At 35.8% G+C, this 17,862-nt stretch overlaps 1 protein-coding gene and 1 pseudogene across 1 annotated transcript; one reads left to right on the plus strand and one right to left on the minus strand.

Annotated features, from left to right (window-relative positions):
• The first annotated feature begins 369 nt into the window (after positions 1-369).
• LOC122831107 lies at positions 370-7,604 on the plus strand (annotated as a pseudogene).
• Positions 7,605-12,773: 5,169 nt separating this feature from the next.
• On the minus strand, positions 12,774-16,278 carry LOC122831490 (jeltraxin-like). The gene is made up of 5 exons (XM_044117708.1): positions 16,178-16,278; positions 16,049-16,097; positions 14,528-14,630; positions 14,108-14,405; positions 12,774-13,474 (listed from the first exon to the last, which is right to left on the minus strand). The coding sequence occupies exons 1-5, from the start codon at positions 16,187-16,189 to the stop codon at positions 13,256-13,258; spliced, it is 681 nt and encodes a 226-aa protein (XP_043973643.1). The 5' UTR covers positions 16,190-16,278; the 3' UTR covers positions 12,774-13,255.
• Between the last annotated feature and the right edge of the window lie 1,584 nt (positions 16,279-17,862).

The raw sequence follows: 17,862 nt of genomic DNA on the forward strand, positions 1-17,862 counted from the left end.
TGCTGTTTTGTAGCACAGTTTAAAATAACCAAGATGTTATAATGATATTATTATTATTATTATTATTATTATTATTATTATTATTATTATTATTATTATTATTATTATTATTATTATTATTATTATTATTATTATTATTATTATATCCTAACAGAATAATAAGAAGAAAACTGCTAATGAAATTGAGGCTGCTCTGCTGGCACACTCCATCACACATGCACTTGGCTGTAGATTGTGGGCGTAATAAATATAAACCCATGTCTCTTATGTCATGCAGACAGAGGTCAAAGGGGAAAGGGGAGAGGTGGAGTAAAGGTCAGACTCCACAGCAGTATATCTACACAGCATGGAGACTCTAAAAATCCAAACATGAGTGTGATGAGAGGCCAATCTGAGGAGACGAAGCAAAACGGCATATCACTGCATCCTCTGGACATGGCAGCTGCCTCTGAGCCAGAGCTGCTGTGCATATTTGGGACCGGGGACCTGGGGCGCTCTCTGGGCCTCCAACTGCTCCAATCTGGCTATGGCAGCAGAAGACCACACAGCTGTGGCCCCTTGCCGCAGGGAGCTCAGGTACACATCACTGGAGCTGGAGTTTTTCTCTCAAAAACTGGAAAAAGGGGACAAACATGTGTGTGTGATGCATGTAATTATGTTACAAATTATTTGTTGAAGAGCTGAATACATGTTTTGTACAGGTGAGGACCTATGTAGAAGCAGTCCAATCCTCTCACCTAATCTTTATTTGTGTTCATCGTGAACTCTATGAATTCTTGACAACAATGGAGCATGATCTTAAAAGGAAGGTAAATAAACACAAACTAACAATATGGCTTGATTGCTTATATTTCCGGTTGCTATCAAATGTATTCACTCTCCTTGATTTTTTCCTCTTTATTGAGAAATATAAGCTGATCATCTATAAAGGTGGCTTTTTTCTGAAACAAACCTTTCAAATGTATTTTGTTTTGAAGGTATTGGTGGATCTCAGTAACAACCTGAAGAAAGGCAAAACCAGAAGCCAATGCTGTCTACTTGCAGAGGTAACAAACTATAAAAAGAATGCAGTAGAAAAACTAATACATTTTAGGATTGTACATTATAATGTCCTCTGCATGATAAGACAGCTGTTAGCCGTATTGCTAAGCAAATAATTTAAGTTTAGATTCTTTTATCAATTACATGGCCTTTGCTTTTTCTTCATAAAACTTCAGTGTCTGACCACCATGTACAGCGTTTTACTTGTTGCATGCCATCCTTGGCAGTTAAACTTGTTCAGTCTCTTTCTGACTTTACAAACATGAACTTTCATGTGACATTTTAGTTTTTGGAGACTTGCTTGAGCGTTTTATGTTCTGCTCTCAGGTTATTATGGTGGTTAAACATGGGCATGCTGGAATTGCTCAGAATGTGTTTTACATGCACCTTGAAGTGAAAATGAGATTTGAGATTCTTTTAAACCTTTTTCAAATTCCTTGCTAGACTCTTAGGCTAACATATTCTTCTTTATGAAGTCCTCAGACTGCTCTTTTATTCCTACCACAGTGTTCCCTTGCAAAACAAATGTCAGGAACAAAAACTGTAGTTGAAACAGGGCAAGCCTCCATTACAACGCCGTGTAGTGATGTTGTAAAAGTAATCGTTTTCACCTGATGCGATATGCATTTGTGTGGGATTTTAGTCGTTTTATGTGGGAAAAACATGGGGGTGTCCTAATATATCCCTGACTTGAAATGATAAGAAATGATGCACAAAATGTATTATTATGTTAGAAAAACATTAAAAGATTAAAGGTTTTATTTGCCAGACTGTGACTTTCAGGGAAAACATAAAAATGTTAAGACAGATTTCTTTTGAAACCATGAAAAGTAAAATGCTGTGTGCTCTTCAGGCTGGTTCCCAGTGCTGCTGTGGTGAAAGGTCTTAACACGCCGTCTACCTGGGCCCTGCAGAATGGACTTTTAGCAGGAAAACAGGTAAAAAGGAAGTAATCTTTTAGAGATCATCAGTGGGATCAAGGCAAAACAACACCAGGAAGCTGCTAGGCATTAAGAAACACTTTAGCTGACAGGAAGGAAAGATATAAAGACAGAGCAGTAACAGGGAGGAGATTACCAACTTGATCTGTTCAAGATGAGAAACACTTGACATCAAACCTGGAAACAGTGCCTGCTTTCATCCCTTGTTGTACTTTGGGAAAAGTGCCTCTCCGATTTGTAAACATAAAAAAGATTACTTCGTCATACGCTGCGCACAACTTGGAAATGGAATTCATTTCATTTGCCTTCCTGCTGATATCTGATTGTATCAACTTTCCATCTGAGGAGTAAAGAAAATGAGGACATTGTAAAAAACAACAGCAACAAAAAAAACAACAAAAAAAACACGCACACGCAAACACACCTTATTATGTTAGAAAGTTGAAAGCCCACTGTTTATTGCAGCCTTCATTTCAGTTTGTTTTGGGAGAAACACAAACATGCCGGAACCTCTGGAGACCAAACCTGAATCTGCCTCAAATCCTCTTTAGCGCAAACATTTTTTTCACACACACAAGCACGCACACGCACACAATCACTCACACCTCTGCTGAACTCTGTTTCTTTGAAAACAGGTAAAGAACACAAGATGTGTCTCCAAATGTCTTTCTTACTGCACATGTAGTCACAGTATGTATTCATGCACACACATACATGCTTGTAAATGTGCACTATTCCCTGGCCAGCAATTTGATTAGATCCACAGCGGGGCTGTGGCGCTGTCACATTTACATTCAGATGGAGATTTAGTCTGTCGGCCGTCCCCTGCTGTTACTGGTGCAGTAATGTAGGCAGACATGGCTGACTGCCCAGTCCACTTATACACACACCTGGGGAAAAGTGCTCTATCCTTCCGACTCTCACACACGCCTGTCAGACTGCTCTCTCCAATGCTCTGCAGTGCTCAGTTTCTTACAAACAGCTTAATCATCTTATCCCAGAGCTGAGAGGTAAAAATGATCAGCGTCAGCATGGTAAGATCTAAAAATGGGATTAAATCCTGAGTATTTATGAAGCAGACACGTGTCCTTACAGAGTTAAACAATGCAAAGCAGTTTCAAAATGAGTGATACAAGACTGGCAGATAAACAAAAGACGGGTTTGTCCTCAGACAGACTTTATTTGTAAGGTATGTTCTAGATTTTACTCTAAACAGATCAACTGACATTTTCAGCAAATAAACAAAATGAACAAAAATGGTTCTGCAGGAAAAACAAAACAAAGACATTTACTGTCATTTAGAGTTGAATAGAAAACAGCTTATTTATGTTGAAAGCATGATTTGGTATGACGAATATTGGTAATGATGATTAGATATAGTTGCACTTGTTGTAATTGCTCCAGTCTTCCTTTGTTTTATTATTAGCACTGCTACCATTGTTAACTCATTAGGTTAATGAGATCAGATTACAATATGTTAAGAAACCCACAATTTAAGCTTTGATTTCAAACGTTAAAGTTTAGAAATGTTCAACCTTGCATACCTTTTTGGGAAGTGGAGTTTCCTGCAGAATTGATGCCCAGGTGGAAAACAAGAAAAACAACAACTGCATAACAAGACATATATACATCTCTGATATTTTTACGAGTATTTTAGCATCTAAATCTGAACAAATTAAATATGTCTGATCACATGTTAAGTTTAAAACTATTTGTTGTAACACAAACATAATTTAAATCACTTGGTAAATAATATTGAAACTTGTAAATTATTACAAAATGATTCTTTTAATTTCGGGTATTATGTATTTATTTTGTATATAACAGAAAATATAAGAATAATAAGAATAAAACTGTAAGAGCTGAGGATACTTCAATCTTTTTCGGAGTTTAAATTCTTGCCAACAACATCTTCCAAATATTTTTCCTCCTGCATATTTCTGAAGTTACCTAAACTGTGTGCATGTCTTCCTGTGTGGAGAAAGTGAAGAAGCAAAGCAGGCAGTAGCACAGCTGGCTACCAAACTGGGCCTCACTGTTCTGGATAAAGGCTCTCTGTTTCCGGAGTGGAGGCTGCCTTTGTCCAAAGCTGTTGGCCTCACTGCCTTCTTCTCCTTCTACCTGCTCATTAGAGATGTGATCTATGCTTATGTTGAAAAGAAAGATGAGATCTCATATCGAATCATGTTGTCCCTGGCCAACAAGGTCATGAGTTGTCCTTGATGTCAAGTCTTTTCTGGTATAATAAGGGTGTTTTGTAAAATTGTGTTCTAGGTGTTTCCAATTGTGACACTTGTTATGCTGTCTCTCTGTTACCTGCCTGGTGCGATTGCTGCTTTTTTTTCAGCTCTACAGAGGGACCAAATACAGGTCGGATCATCATACAAATAACAATATAATAAGAAAAATATATTATTTTTACAATTTGGTAAATTGTAGAAATGTTGTAGAAATGTAATGCTAAACTATTTGCCTTTGGTTTTTCTTTCTCCAGGCGTTTCCCTAACTGGCTGGACCGCTGGATGCTTTGCAGGAAGCAGATGGGTCTTGTTGCACTTGGCTGTGCTTTTCTGCATGTCATCTATACATTCATCATTCCTATTTGCTATTCTGTCAGGCACAAACTCATTTCAGGGGTGGTGGATGAGGTACAGCAAGCTGGCCCAAACCAGTTATCACATTTTTTAACTGTCATGTACCAAGAATAACATGGCATAAAACTTGCATTGATCCTTTCTTTCTTCCTTGGCCTCTTTGTTTCTTTCTCTCTTTCTTCGATGAAGAACAATAAAACCGCCCCATTTTACTTTGATAATACTGAGGCGTGGGGCACAGACTCGTTTATATCACTGGGAATCCTGGGATTTTTCTTTTTTGTCCTGTTAGGACTAACATCCTTGCCCTCTGTAGGCGGATCCCTCAGCTGGAGAGAATTCAACTTTATTCAGGTCAGTGCTCTGTTGGAAATGTGAATGTGTGTGTGAGTGTGTACTTCACCTTTACGTGTATGAACGTTATCAGACAGGTGGAGTAAATCAATCAGCAGAAAAGATCTTTAAGTACCTTTGTAGAGGGTTATATTTTGACTTTCCAACTTCTTTTACGATTGCAATTAAAATTCTCCAAAAGCAGTAGCTGGCACTCGTTTCCCAGAGTGAAAGCCTGGTGGACTTTTGCCTGGGATTTTAAATGTTAAGTTATTCATTAAATAGAATTATGATACCTGGTGTAATTCCCAGCAGGGACATTGTTAATACAGGTCACAAGCCTATTTATGTAAAGGTCAGATCCATAAGTAGACACCAGAATGAGGCCCACAGAAAGACGCATAGGTCAAAATAATCCTTATGATCTGGCGAAAGGAGTTGTGAAAAACATTGCACTTGAGATGGCAATTTTCAGCAAATATTTATAAAAGACATGGTTTGTGTGACTCAAAGGTTGTATGCATGTTGATGCACACAATGGAGGGATTTGATATTTAAGTGAGATATGCCCTGATCATCATTAAAATCAATATAAGTCATTTGTTTGTGCTGTCTGAGCTCACTGTATGCAAATGTGGGTGTGAAATCATGCAGCCAAAAACTAAAACTCTGAATGGAAGCAGGTTGTCCAAGTAATTCTCAAAATTGAGCTTCAAATAAGGCCACTGGTATTACGTAAAATCTTGCCATTGTGAAATTAATTAATCTGCATTTTCTGTCCCTTTTAGCACTTGTTGATTCTATCAATAGAAGAAAAAAAAGTTTACATGCAACTATAAATTTCTAGGAAAAACTAAAATTATTTATTCATTAAATGAAAGAGTCTGAAGCAAATGTATTTTGCAAAAACGCTGTTAATCTATATGTAAAGCCACCTACATTTACAACTTATTCTATTTGTTACACAAATGTTGCAGCAACGACCTGATAATGACATTTCTTCATGTCGTCTTACACTCTCCTTGGCATGCTAAATGCTTGAAGTGGCTGACACTGCTACAGAGTTTGGCCTTTTTTTTATTTATGCAGCTGATAACTGTCTGACCACTGGGAGGCACTCAGACTGTTTCTAGAACATGTTACAATAATGATTAAGCACAATTTAGATATGCTAATATGCATGGAAAAATTAACCTTGACACCAGCTTCACTACTGATTACTTAATTACTGAATGGAAAATATAAATGATGCACAACAATAAACAATGATTGAAGTGCCCCTTCATTTTACAGAAAATTGATCTTTATGCTCTCTGTTTATGAAAAGGCAAAACATTATTTTCAAGAATAGATTTTTTGTTTAATTAAATTAAATCATCTGTGACACAATTTCTTAACTTGCCAATTAATTTGGCCTGTAATAGTATATTCTCAATGGAGCAATTTGTGAAGAAACAGCTGCTGTCTTTAAGTATGTGTTCAACTCATGATGCTACATTGTCTTTGTGTATTGTGAGAAAAACAAATTGAAATAGTACAATCTGTTACTATTTCACCTTCAGGACAGAACAAGTTGTGCACAAGACTTTGTCTCATATTCTGTTGTATAATCATCTTGGCCTCAAATTTAAAAGCGTTGTGCTAATTTTATGATTGTTCCCTATTGGTTAAACAATTATTTGCTTAACTCCTTAAGTTAAACAGAAACAATGTCAGACTTCCCTCTCACTGCAATTGTTTTAAGCATGGTGAAGTGAGTGAATCTTCATCAGTGTGGACAGAGCATGCTTTAAAATTGGATTAGAAAGGGTTGTTGCTAGGTTATTGCTGCATTTGTGGAGCACTTCAGTTTTTCTTCTGTAGCAGTGGTACATATGTAAAGTATAAAGTATATATCATGAAGTATATATGAAATCTTTAAGTTGTGACACTCATGCTATGGAGTCATTTGAGATGTAGAAATAATTGGTGCAAGATTTGCAATAGTGTGCTGTTAACATTTAGATGGGTAAATATTAGATGATGTTCTACGGGACACTTTCGGGTTGTACGCATACTTTTAGCAGGCATGCAGCCGGTATGGTAAATGCAAACAGAAAACACACATTAACCTTAGTAAATTTTAGAAAATAAATCTGACATTTTTAAAAAAGAATTTGTCTCTAAAATTGCAAGAACATTTCTTTTTCCTTTCTGGCTTCTATTGACCCATAAATCTAAAGGTTATAATGTTTTCATCAAAAGCAGGGTGTCGTAGAAGTAAAACTATTGTTAAAAATAACCAGAAAATGTTAAAAAAGTTTGTATTTTATCTATTCATTTATTTGATAAAATAAACACCAAACCCCAGCTTCATACATGGAACCTTACACTTTTGATTGCTGTGGTCTCTCTGTCATCATGTTAGTGAAAACATCTATATTTTGAAATGTCCTATTCTTCTTGCAGCGTTTTAAGTAAAGCCTTCATATGTGCTATTTTTCAGTCCAAACTAGGACATCTCACTCTTTTCATTTCCACGGCTCAGAGTTACATCTATGGCTGGAATAAATTTCTTCAGCCCTCAACCTACAAATGGTACAGGCCTCCAGGCTACATGCTCTATCTGATCGTACCTTCTGTGGTGTTGGTGCTCAAGTTACTTCTTCTCCTTCCTTGTGTGGACCGCACCCTCACCCGAATTCGACAAGGCTAAGAACGGACTCAGCCAAAGCAAATGGGTAAAATAAAAACCAAAAACCTCAGAACTGTGTTCTCAAAAGGCAGAGTATGCAACGTATTAATTCACGTCTTAAATTAGCCACACACAGTCATTGCTGGAAAATGTTTTCAATGTGTAAACAATTGACTTTGGACACCACTGGCTTAGTGCATTCATATTGACAGAAATAGGTGTAGTGGGGCACGGCGTGTGTGTTGGAGAGGAGGGGAAGTCTTGGGACTGGATAAACGAAAGATTAGCGACTGATAAAAAAAAGCACAACATGGCTTGTAGACGAGAGTTGGTTCCAGGTTAATGACTCAGAGGTAGAAGAGGAGAGGCAGGAACAAAGAGTATCTGTTATTAAGGGTACAAAGTCTGGAGTAAGAATTTTTCCTCTCCATTTATGCCCACAGCATCCCTTTTACTCAGTTATCTTGTTATCATGCATCTAGAAAATATTATCAGAGCACACAATCTGTAGTCCCTCACACCCTCTCGCATTGTTTTGTTCTCTCATTACCGAGGAAACTGCTGTTAATAATGGCCTACTTCCTGGTGTCAGGAAGCTATCTGCTTTGTTTGTGTGTATGTGTGTGTCAGCGCCTTAGAAAAAAATCTTCTAATATGTCCTTGGGAAAGAATTACAATGTGGCGACATGCAGAAACGCTGTGAAAAAAGCAGCTCACATACACACATTATTGTTATCTATTTCAGTTTATAAGCCTGACAAATACATAAAACCTTCAAGGACCATTAATGTTCAGCTCTGTATGAATATAAACAGCATGGTCAACATTTAATGAAGGGTTCTCCTAAGATATGTCTGAAAACTGAAAATATATGTTGAGTAAAGTGTCAAAAGCAAAAGCCATAATTTTGCAAAATCATTTTGGAGATGTTTTTGATGAAACCAGTTCTTACATAATTTTTATTCAAGATAGTTATTTTAGCACAAAATTGCACATGTAAAGTAAACTAGTTGCAAATCTTAATTTAAAAGCTTAATTTAGAACATTGTGAACAAAACACCAAACACTTATGTTTGCTAAACTTTTTTTGTAAACAAGTTTCAAACAGAAGATTAAGGTGATAATACAAACAATTTTTCAACTCCACATTCTTGTGTTTCAAAAATATTTTCTTTCAATAACAAATACACTGAACAACCACCACTGGGTTAGTTGTGAATTACCGGTAGAAGATTTTAGAAAGAACATTTTTCTTCAAGAAAAGACTTTGGGTTTGCACAGTGAGGGTTTCTATGTCTCTGTTAAGTTTGTTTCTAACAAAATTTAAACAAAAATAGAAAATATGCAAGACGTTTTGAAAAACAAATGGCTAACCTTAGTATTCATAAAAAAAGGTTCAGCAGTGCATTTTATGGGCTTTCAGTTTATTGTAGGAATTAATGCATTATAGCCTAGAATTTTATTGTATGCAAACTGAAAGTCAAATAAGTGCTTCTTGGTGTCTGCTGAAATAGACCTACAGTAGTCTCAGTCTCAGTCAGCAGAGATAAAAGTTGCCCTCCATTACATCAGGAAGCTGTTTCGTGATCACCAGGGGCTTTTTCTGAGTTCCCAGGCAGCACAGGGTGCTTAATTGATTCAGCGGGAATGTCAAAAGAGAGGTGTGTGAGGTGAGAAGTGTTACTGCTGCAGCCCCTCTCTGGGCAGCCTAATTTATCGTGAAAGTCCCTTGAAACTTGCAAGTAGGCTACACTGTTGCCAGAGCAGTAGCTTGTGAAAGCTTACGCTTCCAACATTGAAGAGTTTGGTCTGTTCAGAAATGTATTATTTTAAATAACTGCTACAGTCACATTCAATGAATTACATTGTGTTCTGATGTGGCACGTTTGTCAGATTGAAAGTACTTTTTTAAACATATCTGAATTGGGCTATTGAAATAGATTTTAAATAATATCTAATTTATTGACTGAGACTGTAATCCAACATAGTTGGGCAGCCATAAGAATCTAGATAATTTCTAAAACATTAGACTTTTCTCTTCAGGCATTTACAGATTGTGCTATGACATGGCGCTGTAATGAAGGCAACAGACTTGAGTTATCAGAAGTGTATTATGACTGAAGAAGATCAGATCACTGATCCTGGGGCCTTTGGTTTATCTAAAAATAAATCCATCCATCCATCCATCCATCCATCCATCCATCCAGCCAGCCAGCCAGCCAGCCAGCCAGCCAGCCATTCAGCCAGCCAGCATCTGTACCTGCTTACACTTGTAGTATGCAGATGGGGCTGGTGTCCATATCCAGCTGTCACTGGGCAAGAAGCAGGGCATACACCTCAGACAGGTTGCCAGTCCATCACAGTCTAAAAACATGTTGCATTGGACTGGATATTGTTGGATTACCACATTGACACAAGTTTTGGAGAACTGGGCTTCCAGTCATTCAGAGGTGCTGCAGTGGAGGCTCTGATGAACTGACAACGTTAGATTCAGAGATTGGAGAGTTTGTATCCTGGGGAACTGGGCTGGAGACAAACCTGTTGACGAACTGCTTCAGATTATTTACCCAGCCTAAATTTCCTTTGACCTAAAATTATTTTCAGGCTCTTTCAAACTCCCCTATCGTTTCTCTGTTGCAGCTATGCACATCACAATGAAGAGATGGTTTTTCAGACTGAAAAAACTCTGATAATAATGTCTGCCTGTTCCTAAACTAATTTCAGCCGTATCAGAAATCTTCTTGGGTATTTTCTTTGCTTGAAACATGCCTGAAATAGATTAATATGTTATGTTCAATTTTTAAAGAACACTTAGAGGTATATATTGTAGTATCAGTGTGAAACAATCTTTGAAACTCTATGCTTATCTTTTGGTATTTTAAAACTATTAGTGCAGTTTCTTTATACAGCAATAGTCTGCTGGCTGTTAGATCCAAACCAAACATTTCCCATCAAAGAACTGCTCCATGGGTCAAGGTAAATGTCCCATGCAAAACAAACTTAATGACATGTTTTCTGTTCGAGCCATTTTTCAGACAAAGAGGTTGCTGGAATCAGGAATTTCAAGCTCTTTACATGCAAGGCACGTTGTCTACTGCGGAGATACATCTCCTGCTCACTTCATTTTAGCATCTTATTAGGCCCTTGTGAGGAAAATCTTGTCATAATTACCATGTAAAGTCTTGAATAGCCCGGAAACCTGTCAGTGAATTTGACTTTTGACCAGCAATTCTAATCAGCTCATCTGTGAGCAAGAGTGAACTAGATTTAAAGCAATTCCCTCTGGGTATTTTGTGAAAGTGTATTTTTCAATGATACACAGAACTGGGCAGACCAATGCATTGACAAATTTATAGCAGAATATCACAATGTTTGGCACAAACTAAAAAACGAAACCGTAAAATGCAGTAGAGTTAAGTTTAAATGTTGAGATGAGAAGAGCAAACGTTTCTAATGCACATATTCAAGATGAGCTATGTGTTGAGAGGTCCTTCTGTGTCCTTCTCAAAACGGTGGTTAACACTGTGATCATTCAGTACACCCACTCATACCAGCGAGGATATTGACCTTCTGAGGATCCAGCTGATCCCATCTTCTTTAACTGCATGAGTTTGTTGTTAATGTAGTTCCACTCAATGTGTCTTTCACAAAGGTTAATGTTAACAGGTCTTGGGTGAAATCAGACTTGTAAAATCTTTAAAACATCAACTTGACAGTTTTAACAACAGAATAAATAAGAAAAATGCAAAGAAATCAAAATGATGTTTCGCACAAAATGAAGCAAAAAAACTAGGAAGGGCAAAGATTAAATTTTTTTATGGTAGCTTCAACTATACTGTAATTTTTCAGTAGGAAAAGGGAAAATTAAGTTATTACTGCGTCCGTTGTTCTTAAGGAGATCAGTACCATGCAGCCAATTATGTGTGTAAATGTGTAGGTTCATGTTTTTGCCTTATCCATGACTTCAGAAGTACTGTTGTTTAATCTAGCTAGTCACATGTAATCTAAATATCCATGCATTCAGTTTTTATACCTGCTTAATTCTTTGGGCTGAAGCCAATCTCGAGCCATCAGTTGGTGAGAGGGAGGGTGCATGATTGCTCACCACTCAGTCACAAGACAACTGAATAGTCTGAAGATCCATGAACATAATTCATTTCAAAAATCCAATACTCAAATTCCTCAGTAGAGCTGTAGGCTGCTAAACTCATGGATCAGTTACAGAATTACTCATATTAACTTAACCAGAAGATTAGCTCAGTTGCACTGCTAAAGTTCAGAGGACTCATTTGTAAATCTTGTCCACCATGACTGAGAAATTATTTTGTTAATTAGTTTGGTCTTCAAAGTTATTATTCGGTAACTTAAAAAAATGAGTACAAACCCTTTCATATAAAGTTGTCACCTACGTATCCAAAAGCTGTTTTCTTACTCAACATGTGCTGATGTTGATGTTTCACTGTCTACACGCTAACAACCATAAAGAAGAGCGCAAGCACTGCCAGGACTCTCTTCTTTAAGTGGACTTTGATTATCTGAAGATACCATGAGTACAGTAAAATGTGAGTGAATATATTCAGCAAACCTAAATATTCACTATTATAATTTAAATTGAGCTTGTCAATGACATCAGATGAAATTATACAGCATGTAAATGATGTGCGTAAACACTTTTATTGGACTGATACATATGTATTTATTGAAGTTAGAGATGGGATAGTAAATGTATGTGCTGTATGTATGAGAGCATCATAGCATAAGGCAGAATGTGTTGTTTTAATACTTCATTTCAATATGATTTTTTGTAAACATAATCTGTCTTTCTTTGTAAACTGACCTAGTGGATGCAGCATGCTGCTGATGCTAATTGGGATCTCAAAAACAACAATACATGAATGAACATTATGGTCAAATCTGGACCATTAAGACATTCAATTAGTTGTAAAAATTGTAACGTTGTGCATGTCTAGATATTTAGTACATGAAGATACAGCACTTTGAAAATGCTCTTTTAGTTCCCAATAAAAAGAGCTCAAAGTGTTATCTTGCTGCTTGGTTAAGTATTCAACTTGATACCTGTTTGCAAAATCTAACTGCTATAAAGTCAGGAACTAGAAATGTTTCTCCTTTCCATGCGTATGGAGAAAATGAGAAATAAATCAAATAAAGACAGGACACACAATTCCACTGCAACAGAAGAAAATATATATTGAGTAAATACCATGGAAGAACCTTAGACAATATGGAAATCTTAGAACAGTGTTGCATAATCCATTCCCCAGTTATAGATAGTTTAATGATTATAGTTCCTGGTAGAAATTCACCCTGATCAAACACACCCTGTTTTCCCACATGCACTAACCCTTATCAGATTTTTGAACACCTGTCTTGAAAGTAGTTATTAAAACAAAATAAACAAATACATAAGCTCTTAATGACATACTCTATTCAGTTACAAATTGAATCCATATTTTTTGGTAAAACATTCAGCATTGAATCTGGGGTGAAATTTAAAAAACAGTATTAAAGAATTTGACAACATGTAACAAAATGATTAGTCTAATGAATTAAACATATTAATCATGTTGAAATAGAAAGAATAGAGTCATTTTTGTTCATAACATACAATTGACCAATTATTGTGTGCTACATAAATTTATAGAAAGGAGGATTTACTGACAAGTATTCTGTTTATTCTCGATCAGCACCCTTCCTATAATCTGGAATTCCAGTGAATTCCAGTTCAACACATTTCCTTCTGCATAACAAAAGTCCTTCGCATATTTCCGGATCTCACAGGGTGAAAGTGTGTAATCCCACATATGGAGATCTGACATCATGCCGATAAATGATTGTTTGGCATCAAATCTACCACCGTGTGAATCTTGATCCTGTAAGAAGAGAAAACACAATAATCAAACCGTAAACTCACAAACATCTACAACTTTCCAAACCACTAGAGTGGCTATTCTATAAACATTTTAGGGGGATTTATGGTGATGCACAGGTTTAATTAAAGATATATCTCAATACTTTGTACCCTGACTAAAGTAGGGTAAGGAATAGAGGCATCTATCATTATTAGACTACATAAACAGCAAATATTTGACACCTTAAAAATCAGAAAATTAAACTAATAAGAAACTCAGATTAAAGATGATATGATTTGTATTCATATTGTCTGTCAGAATTCTAAATCCTGAAACACAATTTATTAAATGGGGCAGATTATTTCAACCTTGTCTTTGCTTATTATCTGAGTTATTACAAACTATAAAATGCTAAAATATATGGAGAAGGAAGAAAACAGTAGTACTTCAGACTGAAACTGTTTTTCCCAGAGTTTGTTTCTGCTTAACAAGTTTGCACACAGCCATTCTCAAGCTCTTAGTTGAAAGGTTAGTTTAAGCTAAGCCACCAAGTTTAATATGTGGCTAACTTTGATTGAATCATAAACTTGATACAATTTGGGATATTTTTCATAATGTATGAATATTTCTGCATTTACAGTGTTTAAAACACACCTGTCCTAAAGCAATTATAATTGGTCCATTGATACTGGATCCAGAGCTGGTAAATTTCCTGCTTGAAGGGTTTCCATCCACCCACAGTTGAGCCAAGCCAGACGTAGAATCCCATGTTGCGCAAACTGATTGCCACTTGTTCAGCTTGAGGTCCAGGCCTTCAAAACTTGTGAATATGTTCCTTACCCACATTTGAAAAGAATCTAAGCTGGCCAAATTGTAAAACAAAAAGGCATTGTGAAAAGAGGGTAGAGACAACGAGAAAAGGGCGTGATTTCTTTTGAGGTCTGTAAAGAACCTGTTTTGAGGCAAAAGACATGAAGAATTTTGTTTTAGCTTTAGACAGTCATACACTCTGTAGATTGCTTTCTCTGTTTTAAAAAATGTAGTTTTAAAATTTTTAAAAAGGTTAGTGCTTACCTGAGACAGACAGTCACAGCCTGTAAATTTTGTCTTGATGTTGTCAACCTAACGTGTGCTGTGTCGGTTTCTTGTGGGAAGGTGAACATCTTCTCTGAAAGATCTTTTAAACAAAGGAGTTATTAATGAAATTTAAATACATTATTAAAAAAATTAATTTAAAGTTATGGATACTTTCCAAAATAAATATTTGTAGTTCCGTTTAATTTATAGTCCACTTGGAAATTAGGCTTTAATATCATAGCTAAACTTGTATCTGACAAAATCTCCTCAAATTTGCTATGATGTCAAATTAAGTAATTTTATCTTGTAGATTTTTTTTTTGTTTGTTTGTTTGTTTGGTTTTTTTGTTATTATAGTAGCTTGTGTGAGTCACATTGAAAGTTATAAAGCACTTTAACCCTTTGACTTGGAACCAGATGGTTAATTTTTTCTTGTCAGCATAAATCATTCAAAAATTAAAAACTCTGAAAACGTCTATTTTGCTATTTCATTTATTTTTGAATTAAAAAAAAATTGTACCATGACATACAAATCTGTTATTCCATCAACTAGATTACATCAAAGCTGCTTTGTCAAGATCCTTTTCATTGACATGATGTGAATGAGAAGGCACAACATTTAATTCATTTCAATGAGACACAATGTAAACTCAAAATACCTTCGGCCATTCAATAATAATAAGTGAATCAAATGACATGGCTTTTGATTCGCTTACAATGGAGATAGCTGTAAGCTACTAGTTGATAGCTTATGATTAAGAAAGACAATAATACTCTGTAAGAGTACACCAGACTTTGGAGTTAACCGAAAACGACATCGTTGAAATCACTTCACAATCCTAATTTGCTTAATTCTAAAGTTAAAAAAGCAAAGGACAACTTTCAGAGCAATATTGTTGAACATCACTTAACAGTGTTTGAAGAACTGAGTCTGAAATGTGATTTATGGAGCCAGTGGGAAATAATCAGTTGTGACCACAGTTCCCATCAACTAATGACCTACTTAAACTCAGGTGATATCATAATACACCTTTGTTCTTCTGCAGCTGATCCAGCATTTTATTACAGTCAAAGTACAACATTATTTTATTACAGATCAAAAACTAAACCAAAGTCCAAAACAGGGACTAGTACTGGTGAGACGGAAACACTCCTGTGAGTGTTTTCATGTGACTTTAACTCAATTTTATTTCAGGATTGTAAATAAATCCACTCCTAGCTAGAATGGTCAAGTCAACCAGCTAGCTAACCTACATGTTTGCATACTGGTTAATCTGAAATCTAAAGGTTGTTAACTGAAGAGACAGCAACAACATTTTACCAACATTTTTTTAGTTTTTATTCTTTTGCAAATATATTCGATATGTTTTATCCCTCTATTCGGGGTAGAAAGGGATAAAAATCTCCTCATGTTCCATTCTATATTTGCATAGGAGTTAGAACAACTACTACACTTGCTATATAAACCTTTAATGTCTACTATTATATTGTTAAAAAAACAATAATTGTGTTTTCTCACTTTGAGGAATGGCAGTACATGATGTCACCAGCAGCATCAAGAGCAGCATCTGTTAATTGTAAAAAATTAACAGTGATAAAACTCTCAATATTTAGCAAAAATAATGACTTATTCAAGCTTTTCACTCACCATAGTTGTCATGAATCCTTAGTCCTTTTAGTATGTTAGATTTTACTTCAAAGCCGTGTAAAGTTTGTCAATTCTTACCTTGGATGTTGATTCTTGTTGTGTGTAAAACTATCCGACTGTCACTTTTATACTGTAGATGTCAGTAGAAAACCGTATTTCATTGGTTCTCTTGGTGTCCCACCCTACCTGACCTATCTTCTATATAACTTAGCAGATGGAAGACACCATTGAATTTATTTAGAAAGGCCCTAGAAACAAGGTCAATTAAATTCAATTGCATTTTGCCAATGGAATTACACGTCATATTTCTGATATGACTAAATATTTCAGTTTGGATATTTTATTTCTTCTTTTTTTGGTCTTATTTTTTAATCATTTCACTTATCTAAGTTAATGAATTGCAGAGTAATCTTTTTACAGTTTAGTGGAAGGGATGTAATTACCTTCTTGTTTTGTTGTGATGCCTTATCAATTTGGACTTTCGCCTCTGATTTTCCCTTATTTTTCCTTGTTCTACTTTATTCCCTCTGTTCAGTTTCTTATTTGAGTTTTGGACTTGTTCTTTGCATTTAGTATTTATTTTATCTGCATGTCCTGGTTTATTCCTTCTGTTAGTTCAGTTATTTCTTATTATTGAGTTTAATAGCTATGCCATCATCCAAATATCTTTGACCACTATGACTCCCATTGTTTTTTTTAACTAAAGAAAATGCATTTAAATTCACTGTCTGACCAGTTGTTGCTAAGTCATGTTTGAAACTTTTACTGCACACGGTGGAACGAGTCTCTCCACCGTTCCATTGCACCACGAACTCAGATGTGATGTTCCATCAGCCAAAGGTCTTTCTTCAATAGGTAAATGTTGCTGCTTGTGCAGGTTCACTCTTCTATTGCCTTCCCATAGTCCCAAAACATGACTGTTAGGTTAACATCTCAAATTTATTTTTCATTGTAAATGATTACCATTTACCCTGTTCAAATAGCTTGAAATCTAATTTATCTAGTTTTATCCAAAGGAAGAAAAAAAGCACCAGAAAATGTAATTTTGCAACCTGCATTTATTTAGAATAAACATTTTCCAATTTGAAGTACATCTTTGAAAGTGTTTTGTTTTTCTTTAACATGTCATTTCCTTAACTTCTATCAGTGTTTTTCTGTAGTTTTAAATTCCAATCTTAAGCACATTTCCTTGATTGAGATGCAGATTATCCCACTCTTAATCCCACTGGGAGAAAGGACAGAGTCCCACATGTGGACATTGGTCATCATGCCAACAAAAGACTGCCTGCTTTCAAAAATTCCACCATGCCTGTCCTATTTGGAAAATTGGATTATAACAAGAAAAATAAAAAATATGCTACATATCTGTATAAATATCAACTTTAACTTATCAAGCTGTTAAGAACTATAAAAACTGTCAGCATACCTGTCAGAATAACAATTGGTTGACTGATCTGTGATCCACTGAAGAACTTTCTAGCCCACCGATCCACTGAAGTAATTCAAACCTTATTTGTCCCAGTCCAGATTCACTGTCCCATGTGGAACAAACATGGTGTCAAACACAGAAAAACGAGTTTTCTGATTTCTAACATGGAGATCAAGTGTATTTGCAGCTGTGTCCTTATATATGGTGAAATGGTTGTCATATTGAGGTGTTGTCAGGGAAAATAGCCTGTGAATTT

This window comes from Gambusia affinis, linkage group LG05, assembly GCF_019740435.1.
Source record: "Gambusia affinis linkage group LG05, SWU_Gaff_1.0, whole genome shotgun sequence".
Lineage (NCBI taxonomy): Eukaryota > Metazoa > Chordata > Actinopteri > Cyprinodontiformes > Poeciliidae > Gambusia > Gambusia affinis.

Coding starts and splice junctions, on each gene's coding strand:
- LOC122831490 (XM_044117708.1), bottom strand. Junction 14,406..14,527: donor GCTGTGACTGTCTGTCTCAG/GTAAGCACTAAC, acceptor GCCTCAAAACAG/GTTCTTTACAGACCTCAAAA. Junction 13,475..14,107: donor TTATAATTGCTTTAGGACAG/GTGTGTTTTAAA, acceptor CTCTTCTTACAG/GATCAAGATTCACACGGTGG.